General features: G+C 46.0%; 1 protein-coding gene across 2 annotated transcripts; it reads left to right on the top strand.

Moving 5' to 3' along the window:
- Positions 1 to 12,951: 12,951 nt before the first annotated feature.
- Positions 12,952 to 16,134, top strand: LOC123093858 (uncharacterized). Of its 2 annotated transcripts, none has more exons than XM_044515925.1 (3): positions 12,952 to 14,240; positions 14,723 to 14,842; positions 15,784 to 16,134. In XM_044515925.1, the coding sequence occupies exons 1-2, from the start codon at positions 13,058 to 13,060 to the stop codon at positions 14,797 to 14,799; spliced, it is 1,260 nt and encodes a 419-aa protein (XP_044371860.1). In that variant the 5' UTR covers positions 12,952 to 13,057; the 3' UTR covers positions 14,800 to 14,842; positions 15,784 to 16,134. The 2 variants fall into 2 exon arrangements, with proteins under 2 accessions (XP_044371860.1, XP_044371851.1); XM_044515916.1 differs by having other exon boundaries at positions 12,954 to 14,240; positions 14,723 to 14,809.
- Positions 16,135 to 19,217: the final 3,083 nt, after the last annotated feature.

Genomic DNA, 19,217 nt, shown 5'->3' with positions numbered 1-19,217 from the left:
AGCTGGACCTAAGCCTGAAACTAAGTGCTTACACTGCAAAGGAAATAGTCACTGGAAGCGGAAATGCCCTAAATATTTGGTGGATAAGAAGGAGGGCAAAGTGAACAAGGGTGTATTTGATATACAGGTGTTTGATGTGTACCTTACTAGTGTTTATAGTAGCCCCTGAGTATTTGATACTTGTTCGGTTGCTAAGATTAGTAAATCGAAACAGGAGTTACATAATAAACAGAGACTAGTTGAGGGGAAGTGACGATGAGTGTTGGAAATAGTTCCAAGATTGATATGATCATCATCACACACTCCCTATATTTTCGAGATTAGTGTTAAACCTAAATAAATGGTATTTAGCGTTTGCGTTGAGCATGAATATGATTTGATCATGTTTGTTGTGATACGGTTATTCATTTGAAGTTAAAGAATAATTGTTATTCTGTTTACATGAATAAAACTTTGATGGTTATACACCCAATGAAAATAGTTTGTTGGATCTCGATCATAGTAATACACATATTCATAATATTGATGCCAAAAGATGCAAAGTTAATAATGATAGTGCAACTTATTTGTGGCACTGCCATTTGGGTCATATCGGTGTAAAGCGCATGAAGAAACTCCATAAAGATGGATTTTTGGAATCACTTGGTTATGAATCATTTGATGCTTGCGAACCGTGCCTTTTGGGCAAGATGACTAAAACTCCGTTCTCTGGAACAACGGAACAAGCTACTGACTTATTGGAAATAATACATACCAATGTATGCGATCCAATGAGTGTTGATGCTCGTGGCAAGTATCATTATTTTCTAACCATCACAAGATGATTTGAGCAGATATGGGTATATCTACTTGATGAAACAGAAGTCTGAAATAGTTGAAATGTTCAAAGAATTTTAGAGTGAAGTGGAAAAATCATCGTAACAAGAAAATAAAGTTTCTGCAATCTGATCGCGGAGACGAATATTTGAGTTACGAGTTTGGTCTTCAATTAAAACAATGTGGAATAGTTTCACAGCTCATGCCACCTGGAACACCACAAGGTTATGGTGTGTCCGAACATCGTAACCGCACTTTATTGATATGGTACGATCTATGATGTCTCTTACTGATTTACCACTATTGTTTTGGGGTTATGCATTAGAGACAGCTGCATTCACGTTAAAAAGGGCACCATCTAAATCCGTTGAGACGACAACATATGAACTGTGGTTTAGCAAGAAACCCAAGTTGTCGTTTCTTAAAGTTTGGGGTTGTGATGCTTATGTGAAAAAGTTTCATCCTGATAAGCTCAAACCCAAATCGGAGAAGTGCGTCTTCATAGAATACCCAAAGGAAACTGTTGGGTACACCTTCTATCACAAATCCGAAGGCAAGATTTTCGTTGCTAAAAATGGATCCTTTCTAGAGAAGGAGTTTCTCTCGAAAGAAGTGAGTGGGAGGAAAGTAGAACTTGATGAGGTAACTGTACCTTCTCCCGAATTGGAAAATAGTTCATCACTAAAATCAGTTCCAGTGATTCCTACACCAATTAGTGAGGAAGCTAATGATGATGATCATGAAACTTCAGATCAAGTTACTACAGAACCTCGTAGGTCTTCCAGAGTACGGTCCGCACCAGAGTGGTACGGTAATCCCGTTCTGAAAGTCATGTTACTAGACCATGATAAACCTACGAACTATGAGGAAGCGATGATGAGCCCAGATTCCGCAAAGTGGCTGGAGGCCATGAAATCTGAGATAGGATCCATGTATGAGAACAAAGTGTGGACTTTGGTGGACTTGCCCGATGATTGGCAAGCCATAAGAAATAAATGGATCTTCAAGAGGAAGACGGACGTTGATAGTAGTGTTACTATTTACAAAGCTCGACTTGTCGCAAAAAGGTTTTTTGACAAGTTCAAGGTGTTGACTACAATGAGATTTTCTCAACTGTAGCGATGCTTAAATCTGTCCGAATCATGTTAGCAATTTCCACATTTTATGAAATCTGGCAAATGGATGTCAAAACTGCATTCCTTAATGTTTTTCTTAAAGAAGAGTTGTATATGATGCAACCAGAAGGTTTTGTCAATCCTAAAAGTGCTAACAAAATGTGCAAGCTCCAGCAATCCATCTATGGACTGGTGCAAGCACCTCAGAGTTGGAATATACGCTTTGATAAGTTGATCAAAGCATATAGTTTTATACAGACTTACGGTGAAGCCTGTATTTACAAGAAAGTGAGTGGGAGCACTACAACACTTCTGATAAGTATATGTGAATGACATATTGTTGATCGGAAATAATGTAGAATTATTCTGCAAAGCACAAAGGAGTATTTGAAAGGAGTTCTTTAAAAGAAAGACCTCAGTAAAGCTACTTACATATTGAGCATCAAGATCTATTGAGATAGATCAAGACGCTTGATAAGTTTTTCAATAAGTACATACCTTGATAAATTTTTGAAATAGTTCAAAATGGAACAGTCAAAGAAGGAGTTCTTGCCTGTGTTGCAAGGTGTGAAGTTGAGTAAGACTCAAGACCCGACCATGGCAGAAAATAGAAAGAGAATGAAAAGTCATTCCCTATGCCTCAGTCATAGGTTCTATAAAGTATGCTATGCTGTGAACCAGACATATTGTATACCTTGCTCTGAGTTTGGCAAAGGAATACAATTTTGATCTAAGAGTAGATCACTGGACAACGGTCAAGAATATCCTTAGTGAGGACTAAGGAGATGTTTCTCGATTATGGAGGTGATAAAAGAGCCCGTCGTAAAAGTTACAATGATGCAAACATTTACACCAATCCAGATGACTCTAAGTCTCAATCTGGATACATATTGAAAGTGGGAGCAATTAGCTAGAGTAGCTCCGTGCAGAGCATTATGAACATAGAATATTTGCGAAATACATACGGCTCTGAATATGACAGACCCGTTGACTAAGCTTCTCTCATGAGCAAAACATGATCATACCTTAGTACTCTTTTGGGTGTTAATCACATAGCGATGTGAACTAGATTATTGACTCTAGTAAAGCCCTTTGGGTGTTGATCACATGACAATGTGAACTATTGGTATTAATCACATACAGATGTGAATATTGGTGTTAAATCACATGGTGATGTGAACTAGATTATTGACTCTAGTGCAAGTGGGAGACTGAAGGAAATATGCCCTAGAGGCAATAATAAAGTTATTATTTATTTCCTTATTTCATGATAAATGTTTATTATTCATGCTAAAATTGTATTAACCGGAAACATAATACATGTGTGAATACATAGACAAACATATAGTCACTAGTATGCCTCTACTTGACTAGCTCATTAATCAAAGACGGTTATGTTTCCTAACCATAGACATCTGTTGTCATTTGATTAATGGGATCACATCATTAGGAGAATGATGTGATTGACATGACCCATTGCCGTTAGCCTAGCACTTGATCGTTTAGTATATTGCTATTGCTTTCTTCATGACTTATACATGTTCCTGTAACTATGAGATTATGCAACTCCCGTTTACCGGAGGAACACTTTGGGTACTACCAAACGTCACAACGTAACTGGGTGATTATAAAGGAGTACTACAAGTGTCTCCGAAGGTACATGTTGAGTTGGCGTATTTTGAGATTAGGTTTTGTCACTCCGATTGTCGAAGAGGTATCTCTGGGCCCTCTCGGTAATGCACATCACTATAAGCCTTGCAAGCAATGTGACCAATGAGTTGGTTACAGGGATGATGCATTACATAACGAGTAAAGAGACTTGCCGGTAACGAGATTGAACTAGGTATTGGATACCGACGATCGAATCTCGGGCAAGTAACATACCGATGACAAAGGGAACAAAGTATGTTGTTATGCGGTTTGACCGATAAAGATCTTCGTAGAATATGTAGGAGCCAATATGGGCATCCAGGTTCCTCTATTGGCTATTGATTAAGAATAGTTCTAGGTCATGTCTACATAGTTCTCGAACCCGTAGGGTCCGCACGCTTAAGGTTTCGATGACAGTTATATTATGAGTTTATGAGTTTTGATGTACCGAAGGAGTTCGGAGTCCCGGATGAGATCGGGGACATGACGAGGAGTCTCGAAATGGTCGAGATGTAAAGATCTATATATTGGACAACTATATTCGGAGTTCGGAAAGGTTCCGAGTGATTCGGGTATTTTTCGGAGTACCGGAGAGTTACGGGAATTCGCCGGGGAGTATATGGGCCTTATTGGGCCATACGGGAATAGAGGAGAGAGGCCAAAAGGAAGGAGGTGCACAGCCCCCCTCTAGTCCGAATTGGACAAGGGGTGCGGCCCCCTTTTCCTTCCTCCTCTCCCCCTCTTTCCCCCTTCTCCTACTCCAACAAGGAAGGAGGGAGTCCTACTCCCGATGGGAGTAGGACTCCCCTTGGCGCGCCCCCTCCTAGGGCCGGCCTCCTCCCCCCTTGCTCCTTTATATACGGGGGCAGGGGGCACCTCTAGGAACAACACACAAGTTGATCTACGGATCGTTCCTTAGCCGTGTGCGGTGCCCCCCTCCACCATATTCCACCTCGGTCATATCGTCGCGGAGTTTAGGCGAAGCCCTGCACCGGTAGAACATCATCATCATCACCACGCCGTCGTGCTGATGGAACTCATCTCCGGAGCTTTGCTGGATCGGAGTCCGGAGATCGTCATCGAGCTGAACATGTACTGAACTCGGAGGTGTCGTATGTTCGGCACTTGGATCGGTCGGATCGTGAAGACGTACGACTACATCAACCGCGTTGTGCTAACGCTTCCGCTTACGGTCTACGAGGGTACGTGGACGTACACTCTCCCCTCTCGTTGCTATGCCATCACCATGATCTTGCGTGTGCGTAGGAAATTTTTTGAAATTACTACGTTCCCCAACAGTTTTATGAGATGAACTATCATTGTGACTTATAATGATGCTAGAAAAGGTGATTGAAATTATCATTGATCAAACTTGTGCACCTTCTAGCATTCACACTTCATAAATTCTTTCTTTTATCATTTACCTACTCGAGGACGAGTAGGAATTAAGCTTGGGGATGCTGATACGTCTCCAACGTATCTATAATTTATGAAGCATTCATGCTATTTTATTATCTATTTTGAATGATTACGGGCTTTATTATACACTTTTATATTAATTTTGGGACTAACCTATTAACCAGAGGCCCAACCCATATTGCTATTTATTGCCTGTTTCAGTATTTCGAAGAAAATATCAAACGTAGTCCAAACGGAATGAAACCTTCGGGAGCGTGATTTTTGGAAAGGATATGATCCGGGAGACTTGGAGTTCAAGCCAGGGGAGGTTCGAGGAAGCCAGGAGATAGGAGGGAGCGCCCACCCCCCTGGGCGCACCCCCTGTCTCCTCGGCCCCTCGAGGCTCCCCCGACCGACTTTTTTCGCCTATATAAGCCCACGTACCCTAAAAACATCAGAGGAGAAGATAGATCAGGAGTTCCGCCACCGCAAGCCTCTGTAGCCACCAAAAACCTCTCGGGACCCCGTTCCGGCACCCTGCCGGAGGGGGAACCCATCACCGGTGGCCATCTTCATCATCCCGGCGCTCTCCATGACGAGGAGGGAGTAGTTCACCCTCGGGGCTGAGGATATGTACTAGTAGCTATGTGTTTGATCTCTCTTCTCTCTCTCTCTCTCTCTCTCTCTCTCTCTCTCTCTCTCTCTCTCTCGTGTTCTCTCTATGGCACGATCTTGATGTATCGCAAGCTTTGCTATTATAGTTGGATCTTATGATGTTTCTCCCCTTCTACTCTCTTGTAATGGATTGAGTTTTCCCTTTGAAGTTATCTTATCGGATTGAGTCTTTAATGATTTGAGAACACTTGATGTATGTCTTGCCGTGCTTATCTATGGTGACAATGGGATATTCACGTGATCCAGTCGATGTATGTTTTGGTGATCAACTTGTGGGTTTCATGACCTTGGGAATCTATGTATAGGGGTTGGCACACGTTTTTGTCTTGACTCTCCGGTAGAAACTTTGGGGCACTCTTTGAAGTACTTTGTGTTGGTTGGATAGATGAATCTGAGATTGTGTGATGCATATCGTATAATCATGCCCACGGATACTTGAGGTGACAATGGAGTATCTAGGTGACATTAGGGTTTTGGTTGATTTGTGTCTTCAGGTGTTATTCTAGTACGAACTCTTGAATAGATTGATCCGAAAGAATAACTTTGAGGTGGTTTCGTACCCTACCATAATCTCTTCATTTGTTCTTCGCTATTAGTGGCTTTGGAGTGACTCTTTGTTGCATGTTGAGGGATTGTTATATGATCTATCTATGTTATTATTGTTGAGAGAACTTGCACTAGTGAAAGTATGAACCCTATGCCTTGTTTCCTATCATTGCAATACCGTTTGTGCTCACTTTTATCATTAGTTACCTTGCTGTTTTTATATTTTCAGATTACAAAAACCTTTATCTACTATCCATATTGCACTTGTATCACCATCTCTTCGCCGAACTAGTGCATCTATACAATTTACCATTGTATTGGGTGTGTTGGGGACACAAGAGACTCTTTGTTATTTAGTTGCAGGGTTGTTTGAGAGAGACCATCTTCATCCTACGCCTCCCACAGATTGATAAACCTTAGGTAATCCACTTGAGGGAAATTTGCTACTGTCCTACAAACCTCTGCACTTGGAGGCCCAACAACGTCTACAAGAAGAAGTTTGTGTAGTAGACATCACTACCGAACCTCGTAGGTCTTCCAAAGTAAGATCCGCACCAGAGTGGTACGGTAATCCTATTCTGGAAGTCATGTTACCAGACCATGGTGAACCTACGAACTATGAGGAAGTGATGATGAGCCCAGATTCTGCGAAATGGCTTGAGGCCATGAAATCTGAGATGGGATCCATGTATGAGAACAGAGTGTGGACTTTGGTGGACTTGCCCGATGATTGGCAAGCCATAGAAAATAAATGGATTCAAGAAGAAGACTGACACAAACGGAAATGTTACTATCTACAAAGCTCGATTTGTTGCGAAAGGTTTTCGACAAGTTCAAGGAGTTGACTACGATGAGACTTTCTCACCCGTAGCGATGCTTAAGTCTGTCCGAATCATGTTAGCAATTGCCGCATTTTATTATTATGAAATTTGGCAAATGGATGTCAAAACTGCATTCCTGAATGGATTTCTGGAAGAAGAGTTGTATATGATGCAACCAGAAGGTTTTGTCGATCCAAAGGGTGCTAACAAAGTGTGCAAGCCCCAACGATCCATTTATGGACTGGTGCAAGACTCTCGGAGTTGGAATAAACGCTTTGATAGTGTGATCAAAGCATATGGTTTTATACAGACTTTTGGAGAAGCCTGTATTTACAAGAAAGTGAGTGGGAGCTCTGTAGCATTTCTAATATTATATGTGGATGACATATTGTTGATTGGAAATGATACAGAATTTCTGAATAGCATAAAGGGATACCTGAATAAGAGTTTTTCCATGAAAGACCTCAGTGAAGCTGCTTACATATTGGGCATCAAGATGTATAGCGATAGATCAAGACACTTAATTGGACTTTCACAAAGTACATACCTTGATAAAGTTTTGAAGAAGTTCAAAATGGATCAGTCAAAGAAAGGGTTCTTGCCTGTGTTACAAGGTGTGAAGTTGAGTCAGACTCAATGCCCGACCACTATAGAAGATAGAGAGAAAATGAAAGTCATTCCCTATGCTTCAGCCATACGTTCTATCATTTATGCAATGTTGTGTACCAGACCTGATGTGTGCCTTGCTATGAGCATAGCAGGGAGGTACCAAAGTAATCTCGGAGTGGAGCACTGGACAGCGGTCAAGAACATCTTGAAATACCTAAAAAGGACTAAGGATATGTTTCTCGTTTATGGAGATAAAAAAGAGCTCGTCATAAACGGTTACGTCAATGCAAGCTTTGACACTGATCCGGATGACTCTAAGTCGCAAACTGGATATGTGTTTTTATTGAATGGAGGAGCTGTCAGTTGGTGCAATTCCAAGCAAAGCGTCATGGCGGGATCTACATGTGAAGCGGAGTACATTGCTGCTTCAGAAGCAGAAAATGAAGGAGTTTGGATAAAGGAGTTCATATCCTATCTAGGTGTCATACCTAGTGCATCGGGTCCAATGAAAATCTTTTGTGACAATACTCGTGCAATTGCCTTAGCAAAGGAATCCAGATTTCACAAGAGAACCAAGCACATCAAGAGATGCTTCAATTCCATCCGTCATCAAGTGTCGGAAGGGGACATAGAGATTTGCAAGATATATACGGATCTGAATGTTGCAGACTAAGCCTCTTCCACGAGCAAAACATGATCAGTACCAAAGCTCCATGGGTGTTAGAATCATTACTATGTAATCTAGATTATTGACTCTAGTGCAAGTGGGAGACTGAAGGAAATATACCCTAGAGGCAATAATAAAGTTATTATTTATTTCCTTATTTCATGATAAATGTTTATTATTCATACTAGAATTGTATTAACCGGAAACTTAGTACATGTTTGAATACATAGACAAAACATATTGTCCCTAGTATGCCTCTACTTGACTAGCTCGTTAATCAAAGATGGTTATGTTTCCTAACCATAGACATGTGTTTTCATTTGATGAACGGGATCACATCATTAGAGAATGATGTGATGGACATGACCCATCCGTTAGCTTAGCATTATGATCGTTACAGTTTCATTGCTACTGCTTTCTTCATGACTTATACATGTTCCTCAAACTATGAGATTATGCAACTCCCGAATAGCGGAGGAGCACTTTGTGTGCTACCAAACGTCACAACGTAAATGGGTGATTATAAATGTCCTCTACAGGTGTCTTCGAAGGTGTTTGTTGGGTTGGCATAGATCAAGATTAGGATTTGTCACTCCGTATTTCAGAGAGGTATCTCTGGGCCCTCTCGGTAATACTCATCACTATAAGCCTTGCAAGCATTGTGACTAATGAGTTAGTTGCGGGATGAAGTATTACGGAACGAGTAAAGAGACTTGCCGGTAATGAGATTGAACTAGGTATGATGATATCGACGATCGAATCTCGGGCAACTAACATACCGATGACAAAGGGAACAACATATGTTGTTATGTGGTTTGACCGATAAAAATCTTCATAGAATATGTAGGAGCCAATATGAGCATCCAAGTTCCGCTATTGGTTATGGACCGGAGACGTGTCTCGGTCATGTCTACATAGTTCTCGAACCCGTAGGGTTCACACGCTTAACGTTCATTGACGATTAGTATTATGAGTTATGTGTTTTGATGACCGAAGTTTGTTCGGAGTCCTGGATGAGATTAAGGACATGACAAGGAGCCTCTAAATGGTTGAGACATAAAGATTGATATATTGGACGGCTATATTTGGACACCGGAAGTGTTTCGAAGAAGTTTTGAATAAAACTGGAGTGTCGAAGGGTTATCGGAACTCCCGGGGGAACTAATGGGCCTCGATGGGCCTTAGTTGAGAGAGAGAGAGGTGCATCCAGGACAGGCCGCACGCCCCCTTGGGTCTGAATTGGACTAGGAGGGGGGCGGCGCCCCCCTTTCCTTCTCCCTCTCCCTCTCCTTCCTTCCCCCTCTCTCCCTCTTGGTGGAAACCTACGAGGACTTGGGAGTCCTAGTAGGATTCCCCTCTTGGGGGCGCGCCTAGGAGGTCCGGCAGGCCTCCCGTTGCTCCTTTATATACAGTGCAGGGGGGCACCCCAGAACACACAAGTTGATCTTTTAGCCGTGTGCGGTGTCCCCCTCCACAGTACACACATCGGTCATATCGTCGTAGTGCTTAGGCAAAGCCCTGCGTCGGTAACTTCATCATCACCGTCACCACGCTGTCGTGCTGACAAAACTCTCCCTCGGCCTCAACTGGATGAATAGTAGGAGGGACATCATCGAGCTGAACGTGTGCTGAACGCGGAGGTGCCATACGTTCGGTGCTTGGATCGGTTGGATTGCAAAGACGTTCGACTACATCAACTGCGTTAACTAAATGCTTCTGCTTTCGGTCTACGAGGGTACGTAGACACACTCTCCCCTCTCGTTGATATGCATCACCTAGATAGATCTTGCGTGATCGTACGATTTTTTTTGAAATTACTGTGTTCCCCAACATGAGGAATCAGTTAAATATACGGGAAAAGAGTATCATGTCGAAGACATGGAGGAATTTAAGAAGGTGACTCAAAAGGTAAACCTATTGAACAAGTTATTCATGGAAAAATGGATCTATTTAGTATCTATCGGCAAAAAGACGAGCTAAGGGAGACAATGAATAGGTTTAAGCACCATCAAGATGGTTTCAATTGAGACCTGAGATGACGCATTCACCACAATGAAATATTTGACAACCATGTTGTTATCTCTTTTCAGTTATACCAATAATAGTGTCACCCAACATGACAGGTACACATGCTTAGTCTACGAAGAAGAATGATATTACTCCTATAAGGGATGGTGGAGTGCCCGCTTCCTTGGCGCCTTGTAGGCTAAGAGCGCTTCCGAACCATGTGTCACTCGGTGGCGTGCCGCGAGGGACACTTGGGAACGCTCTGAGCTGTCCGATCTACCCGAACGGCTCGCAACCGGGCGACCTGGCTGGCAGGTCCATGACGGGTGGACCGCATGCCAGCCCGGGGCCACCATCATTGGGCGGCTCCGCGGGTGAGGCCCTGTGCAGGGGGTGACCCATCTGGGCAGTCCATGGCGGGTGGGCCGCGTGGCCTGGTGACTTGCCGCGGGGGCCTCTCAGGGGCGTTCAAAGCCGTCCGATCTGCCCGGACTACTCTGGCTCAGGCAAGTGGTCTAGAAGGTCCATGACGGGTTGATTGCTTGTCGCTCCTGGTCTGGTCACCTCTTAGATGTCTGTGTGCACAACCATCCTCCTCATATGGAAACCCCTGATGATGTAGCACAATATAAATCAACATATACATAACATTCACATACCAAAGTTCAACCTAAAAGCGGCCATAGCAAGTTCAACGCAACACCAGACATAGTTGTTGTTCGATAGCAAAATACAATCTAGAACCATTTACTATAGATATGGTTAGAAATCACCACTCCCTCGCTAGGCACTTCCTCTTGGGGTCTCTAGAGCGGTGGTGGTATTAGAGCATCTCAAACAGTCGCGCTGGAAATTTTCGGTTTTTTCCGCGAGCGCAACCGCTCCGGGAGCTCCAGCGGAGGCGCAATAACCGCGCGCGCGGCATAAAGAGTTTAGCATGCGGTCCAAAACGCCATCACGCGCCATTTTTTACTGCGCCCGCTCCCGCGAGCTGCACACTCGAGCGCCCGCTCGCGACTTCCACCTACCCGACCTAGGCGCCGATGCTGCCGCCCGCACCACCCCATTTGTTCCGGCGACCATTCCGGCGCTTCCCCAGCCTATCCCCGCACCGCTGCCGCTTCCTCAGTCTCCCTTCAGCCGCCACCACCCCTCGCGCACGTCATTCCTCCGACGAACAGCGCCCGGCCGCCCACTGCCGCTCGGCGCCCACAAGGTGTTCGACAAAACACTTGCAAGGTATGTATTGCTTCAACTTCACATTTTTACATGAATTTGGTGCATGTTGTTTGTAGTTTTTATAGCCTAGTTTAAATTTATCATTGTAGATGAGTCCGTCATATGATTCTTCCGAAGAAGAATTTGATATTGAAGTGGAGGAGGATCTTGCACGGTGGTTCGGCTATGGGTCGGCAGAAACACATGACGGTGTCCAGAAGGATCTCATCGAGGAGTGGTGGGCATAGAATGACCGACAAAGAGCATCATGATTTGTATGTTTGATGTTGTATTGTTGAACTATTTGTTCTATTGCAAGATAAACTATGTGTTTGAGTTGTAATAGTAAAATTGATCTATTTATTAGTGATTTTATTTTATTTGTGTTTGATCTTCTTGGTTGTGTTTGGAGTGCCTATTTTGTTTGTGCGACAACACGCACACAGTTTTTTGCAGCGGCTAGCGCGCGCTAAACTTTTCAGTAGCCGCTGGAGCAAGCGCTCGTCGCCGTGCAAAAACTCGCGATCAATGCGCTGCAAACGCTTTTTTAGCGCGCCGCAGGTTGTGCAGCTGTTGGAGATGCTCTTAGTAATCTTTGGTGTAGGCATCGACAACCAGAGGAGGGTTGTCTACTTGTCGCCGTCGTCGTCGTCGTCGTCGTCGCAGGTGGTGCCCCGGCTGTCGGACAAGCAGATCCTGGCAAGACGCGAGGCGGGCGGCTTTTGCCAGCGCGATGACCTTCTCCTTTGCGAGCCACATGGACTCCTTGCTGCCGAGCCGAAGCGGCTTGGTATTCTTGTAGCGGCGGCTGTGGGCATCCATCTTTGTCGAGGTCAATGACCGACGCGTAACGTCACAGATGAGGTCGTCCTCCTGCTCGGCGAGCGCGGACCGCAACCAGAATGGCTACAACCAACCTCCGCCACCCTCTACGCCACCCGTTGCCTCAAGTGGTGTGCGGCAAGTGCCTCCGATTTGGGTGTCCGCCTCTGCGATGCGGGCACAAGCACCCATCACCGATAGAGAGGAAAGGGCCTTAGGGGGGCGGGCGGGCGCGGAAGGCGATGGACCTAGACAAGCGCGGAGGACGACGGGCCGATGCGGTCGGGCACTGAGGCTTGCCGAGCGACCGGGGACGGTCAGGAGCTCGAACTTCCGCCCATGTCCATCTGCGACCGACAAAGGACAATGCGGAGAACAAGCTCCTTGTTGTTCGGGGAGAGCAAGCACCTTTGAAATTTTGAAAAGTTTTTTTTTTGACGGATGAAATTTTGAAAAGTTGGGAGTTCGAACTGATCTTCTTTTGTCGTCTTCTCTGCCAGAGGATTGAAACGATTCGAGCTGACCCGAAGAACGCTGGACGTGACCCTTCCTTTTGGCTAAAGCTGTCAGAGCCGCCTGAACCGAGTCCATGTGCACCAACCAAACCCCCACTTCCTTCTTTCCCCACCACGCCACCGCTCACGGCCTCACGGGCAGAAGCACAAACCCCTCCCCGTACTTGCCAGCCTGCCACACACAGCGTCGCCGGCAAAATGCCCCTCCTGCTCCGACGCCTCGCCGGCGCCGTCGCGGCCCCCCTCCGCCGCTCTCTCTGCACGGCGGCCCCGCGCCCTCCCTGGGCCATGGTGAACAGCCAGGCGGCGCTGGACGCGTCAGGGGCGCCGTCGCGGGGCGCGCGCGCGCTCGTCGACCTCGACACCACCCCGTGCGTCTCCCGCCTCTCCGTCCCCGCTCGCCTCGTCGACCCCCACGGCGACATGGGTCCCCTCGTGGGCATCGTCCGCAGCGCCAGCTGCGACGGTCTCCTCCTCCTCGACTTCGTCGACGCCCGCCCGCGCCCCATATGGCCACACGAACTCGCCGCGGACCGCGGCGGCGTGGAACCGGACGCCAAGCTCTTCGTCTGCAACCCTCTCAGCGGCCAGCTGGTTCGCCTCCCGGCCCCCGGCATGGACGTCCCCAAGATGAGCACCTCCTTCGGCCTGCTCACCCAATCCCAAGGCCCCCACGGCCCGCCGGATAGGTACGTGGTCGCTCAGCTCAGCAAAAGCAGTCGCGGGGGAGGGGAGTGCCGCAGGGTCGTTCGCCGGTTTCTGTCCGAGACAGGGGAGTGGGACGAGCGGCCGCTGGTCGGGGTGGTCGAGATGGAGGCTGCGCGCAGCATGCTCATCAACCATGAGGTGCTAGCGTTGGGCGACCGGCTGTGGTGGGTGGACGTGGCCTGGGGTGCCTGCTCCGTCGACCCCTTCAGCGACCGGCCGGAGCGCCGCTTCGCCGAGCTGCCGCGTTGCAGCGTGCTGCCTGCTTCCGATTCCCCGATGCTTCCGACGCTGAGCAGGTACCGGCACATGGGGGTCAGCGAGGGGAAGCTGCGCTACGTCCAAGTGTCCAACAGAGACGACAGGTCGTGCGTGATCCTTTCATTCTCGCTGGATGACGAGACCTACAGCTGGGCGCTGGATCATTCAGCTCAAATTACAGATCGGGGCGACCGCTGCCATGTTCACATTGCTGCCATAGATCCATTCAAAGCCAACCTTGTGTACCTCCAGCATAGTGGCACTGTCATTGCCATGGACCTGGCTAAGAAAAAGGAGATTTGGAGGAGTTCCCTTCCACAAGAAATCTTCTTTGAAAGTTTGCTCCGTGGCAGTTCTCTTGTTCCGTGCGCGCTCCCAACATGGCTTGCCACAAGCCAGATCCCCTCTTCTGCAGGTACATATAAGCTTCATACACTTGATACCGAATCATCCAATCCAAAGTTTACTGTCCTATAATTGTTAGATTGTCATGATTTAGTTTGTTAATGTGCACAAATTGCATTTGTATTGAAGATTCTGAAGGATGTGACGATATCTCACACATTGTGGTTTAATAATTGCACATACACTTATACTTTTCTGAATTAAACTGGCCACTGTTACCAGTGTTTTTAACCTTTTTAGGATATCAGAGGTGGAATTTGGCATCGCTAGAGAATCTGATGTATTTTATTGATTGCATTGGTCATGAGATTGTCTATCATGTAAAAAAATGGTTTTGCCGATCTAATTGATGTCAGCATGTAGATATGCAATTGTCCTGTTAAATGCCTAAATGTTGTTCTCCACTTCAAGTCTTGATGCAACGATGAAACATATACTCCTCATGTTGCTCTGTGTTATTTTTATTTAAGTTTTTGTATCTGTTAATTGAAGGAACCCTTTCAACAAGCAACAAGGCCGATTGCAAAAAGAAGACCTTGGCAGACATGCTGGTTCGCGTAGACAGCTAACTTATCTCCGGTACACTCTATTAAGTAACTCTTTCTTGTTTAGGTACCCTTCTTGATTTGTTTGCTATCTTGTCATATCTTGTTTCTTCTTGTCCCATGATTCTGCATTTCTCCTACACTGCCCATAAAATGTGTTACTTGCACAAACAACAAAGTTTTGGTCATGTTTCCAAATCACTATGTTGAATAATTATACTCCACCATTGTTATCCTTAAATCCAACTTGTCAGGATTGTATGCACAAACTGCGGCTAATTACAGGACAGGACACTTCCTTTTCTCCAATCATGCTGCACTTTTAAATGAATAAAAATATGATGCTTGAATATGTTGGGACTAGTCAATGAACCGGTAGCACGGCGACAAACTTAGCTTCTACTTCTTCTTGACTGTTATAACCGCCGGAACTGCCTACTGTGCTGGACTGCTACAGAGTAGTATTACCTTGTCTGAACTACTCCCTCCGTTCCTAAATACAAGTCTTTTTAGACATTTCAAAATGGACTGCAACATACGGATGTATGTAGACATATTTTAGAGTGTAGATTCACTCATTTTGCTTCGTATGTAGTCACTTGTTTGAATCTCTAGAAAGACTTATATTTAGAAACGGAGGGAGTACTTCATTACCCGGTCTGACTTATCCCAGACATAAAATTAGGACAAGGCTAAAAGATGATTGCCTTTTCAGCATGCTAAAGATGTCTTTCACTAGTCAACATCCTGAAATGTTGTCAACAAAACATGACTGAACTGAAGCATGGTGCTTGCTATTTCATACCAGATTACCATACCGTATATTGACCTCTGACCAAAATTGCAATGACTGAACTGAAGCATGGTGCTTGCTATTTCTTACCAAATTACCATACTGTATATTGACCTATGACCAAATTTGCAATGCTATCTAATAGTCCTTCAACAGAAGTGTTCCCCAAGTATGTCATCACTAAACCTATTTCTGTTTACTACTTTGCCTTGCAGATTCCTTAAATTTGACCAACAACAGAGTTGAAGGTGGCATCTGAAAGACAAGAGCTCTTATTTTTAGGGAAATTCTGTGACAGTCTGGGCTTATTTTTTGGGCTGATGCAATTCTCTTTTCAAGGACGGATGTTCTTAAATATTTTGGATAAGTGTAGGTGCACACCTATCAGAAATCCAACGTTACTTGCGAGTTGCAAGAGATCATGCTTATGTTCTTTGTAAGATGTTAATTCCCTGAAGTGTTTAGCTCTGACATGTTTTGCTTTGTATTCATCAAATCTGGGATATGCTTGATTGGATATTTGGATGCTGATGATGGTAAATCTATGAATTCTCTTTATGTTGCTACTAGATGCTTCTGCATAACTAGAAAACGGACCTCTCACTGGCATTTATGTTATTTTGATATAGGTTATCAGGTATGTGTTGTAGAGCATACCTTTTTTGTCGAAAAATCGGTCATATCCATTGTAAACCAATATTCATGTTAGAACTACTGTAGTAGAATGCATGTATTTTATACTGGATGACTGAAATGTTCATTAGAAAATATGGATCCAAAGTTGACGCTATTGTATTGATGATGGTGATGACTTTGTAGGAGAAACAGTCGGTGATCTACCTACTGTGAAAATTGTGTTAATAAGTCATGATGCAGAGACAATAAAGTACAAACAACCTAAGAACTACTCCGGTTCTTACATTATGGGACGGAGGGAGTACAAAGGTGGAAAACCAGCCTGCTGTTAATAAAATGGGTCATAGATCGAATAATGTTCGTTGCTAAACATTTTTCCTCTAAAATAACATTGTTCTTTTCTTAAACGAGGTAGACTTGTTCATCATGATAATCTAGTCACACACGCAGCGGCTTGGGCATGACGGTGGTGAACTTTGGCTGTTCCTGTCAAAGAACTTCACACACGCAGCGAGTGGGACGAGCGCTGGCAGACATAAACCACGAGGTAGTGGCCTTGGGCGACCGGCTGTGGTGGGTCGACCTGAGCTGGGCCGCCTGCTCCGTCGACCCGCTCAGCGACTGAGCGGAGCACCGCCTCGGGGCAGCTTGCTGCCTGACATGGTGGACGCCGCGGCGACTCTGATGCTGGGCAGGTACCGGCGTATGGGCAGCCAGCCAGGGGAAGCTGCGGTACGTCCAAGTGTCCAGTAAAAACCAACCGTTGGTGATCAGTTCGTTTTCACTTGAGAGTTGAGACTGGACGACGAGGGCTGCAGCTCGACTCTGGAGCACAGGATGGAAATTAACATGATCTTGGCCGACAAATCCAAACCAGTGGAACACAACATGCCGTGGATCCATTATCTCGTGTTAACCATCAACCATGACCCGTGCAGATCAGCTCCGTAATCCTCGGATCTCACCAACCCCCGCTACCGTGCGGCTCCAAGGGGCTGCACCGGGGCGCCCAGCCAGCCGCCGGGGAGTCTAGCTTCGGCCTGATCTTCCCTCGCAGCCGCCACAGGGGGCTGCCGGGCAAAGCCCACGCGGCGCCGGCCTTCTCTTCAGGGCTAAGGCACGAGATGGCATGGTGGCATAAGTCGGTGCGGAGCAGCGCCCTGGGCGTGCATGGCTGCATAGCAGTGCAGCAGCATGCGTCGGCGGCAAGTCCTCCCCGACCGGATGGCAGCGGCTTCGGATCCCGGCGCGGCATCAGGCATGCTCTGCGGAGGCTTCCCGGCGATGGATTCCGGTTTGTCGCATGGCTGTACTCCATCCAAGAACCCTAAAAACCATCACGACCAAGAGGAGCTCTATTTTTGATATCACTGTCTTTGTTTTTGCTACTCCCCCACTTTTTATTTTTGCTGGATCGCTTTTTTTGCTGGAACCACTCAAAGAGAGAGAAAAAGGAGGCTGTGAATGGCGTGGAGGGAGCTGCAAACATTACAAAAAAATGCTACAACCACCGTCCTAGGAAGCTTCAATCGAAGGTGACGAATTTTGGGGACTGACCACCACGCAACCGCGAAAGCTGGAACTGTCGACGAAAAAAGCTTCAACCGTTTTGCGAAAAAGCTTCAATGGGTGTGAGAAAAAAGCTGCAGCTGATGGCATGGCGGTGCGGTGATCGACGGTGAGGGCGGCGAGCTGGTAATGCTTCAAGGCAGGCCTCGGAGCATCCATGGCGGCTGTCCAGGACGAACAGCTGGATGCTGTTTTTTTAGCAAAAAAATGCAAAAGACTGATATGATGGTTGGTAAAAAGATAAATTGACGCGCCAGATGCGACCGGCCGAACCGTTCCGCCGGCGCCTATCAGTTGCTTTTTTTTATTAGATCACGTGGGTGTGTAATGTGCTACAAATTCACTCAGTCAGTTTCGGCCTTCACCGGTGTACCATGTAAATGTATTTGTTGGAACGTAGAGATGAGTTTCCTGAATTGAAATTTGCTACTAGTACGTGAGGCAACGAAGGATGAATGCGAACTATTGTAATATTTCTTTTTTTGGAAAAATATTTCCGATCTATTCATTTTCAATCATGGCAGTACAGCGAACAACAGAAATAAAAAATACATCCCGATCCGTAAACCATATAGCGACGACTACAAGCACTGAAGCGAGCCGAAGGCACGCCGCCATCATCGCCCGTCCATCGCCCGGAGTCCGACACAACTTGTTGTAGTAGACAGTCGGGAAGTCGTCGTGCTAAGGCCCCATAGGACCAGCACCCCAGAACAGCAGCCGCCGCTGATGAAGAAACGTAGATTGGAAGGAGCCAAAGCGAAAACACACAAGCGTAGACGAACAACGACGAGATCCGAGCAAATCCACCAAAGATATATCCGCCGGAGACACACCTCCACACGCCCACCAACGATGCTATACGCACCACCTGAATAGGGGCTAAGCGGGGAGACCATTATTCCATCTTCAGGGAGCCGCCGCCGTCTCGTCTTCCTGAGCAGTACACAAACCCTAACAAGATTGAAAAAAACGACTAAACTCGGAGCCCTCCCGCCTGCCTTGTCAGGATCCACCGCGCCTCCATGACCGGTTACCGGAGACGAGGCTGACCTGCACCGGCACCGGCGCCGGCGAGAGGCACGAACCCTAACTTTCTTTCTTGGAGAAGGATGCATAGTTGAATGATGAGTGGAAAGTTACGTATGGAACACAATGTCTGAGTTCTGGCCATTGCAAACAATTCCTGAAATTGAGAACACCGGGGTGAAATGGCTATTGCATGCTATAAATGGCCTTCTGGAAACAGAAAGAGCCATGTTGCTTATATGGTTTTATATACGGAAACGGTAACAAACGAACGTCAGATTTTAAGGATTTCAGTCCTAACGTCGTCTGTACCATTGATCTCCAGGCATGAATCGTATAGCGAAGAGATCTCGTCATGATAAAAGGAAACTTTACATATGAAATTCGGAAATAATCTATAGTTAGTAGCTGCATG

The sequence above is a fragment of the Triticum aestivum genome, chromosome 1B, assembly GCF_018294505.1.
Source record: "Triticum aestivum cultivar Chinese Spring chromosome 1B, IWGSC CS RefSeq v2.1, whole genome shotgun sequence".
Lineage (NCBI taxonomy): Eukaryota > Viridiplantae > Streptophyta > Magnoliopsida > Poales > Poaceae > Triticum > Triticum aestivum.
Note: the sequence above shows the minus strand (reverse complement) of the source record. Positions and strands in the feature narration are given on the sequence as shown.

What these genes read in the sequence shown, in the direction of transcription:
- LOC123093858 (XM_044515925.1), top strand. Translation starts at nt 13,058, where the DNA reads ATGCCCCTCCTGCTCCGACGCCTCGCCGGCGCCGTCGCGGCCCCCCTC. An exon ending in CCAGATCCCCTCTTCTGCAG is followed by an intron (nt 14,241 to 14,722) that starts GTACATATAAGC and finishes TGTTAATTGAAG; the next exon opens with GAACCCTTTCAACAAGCAAC.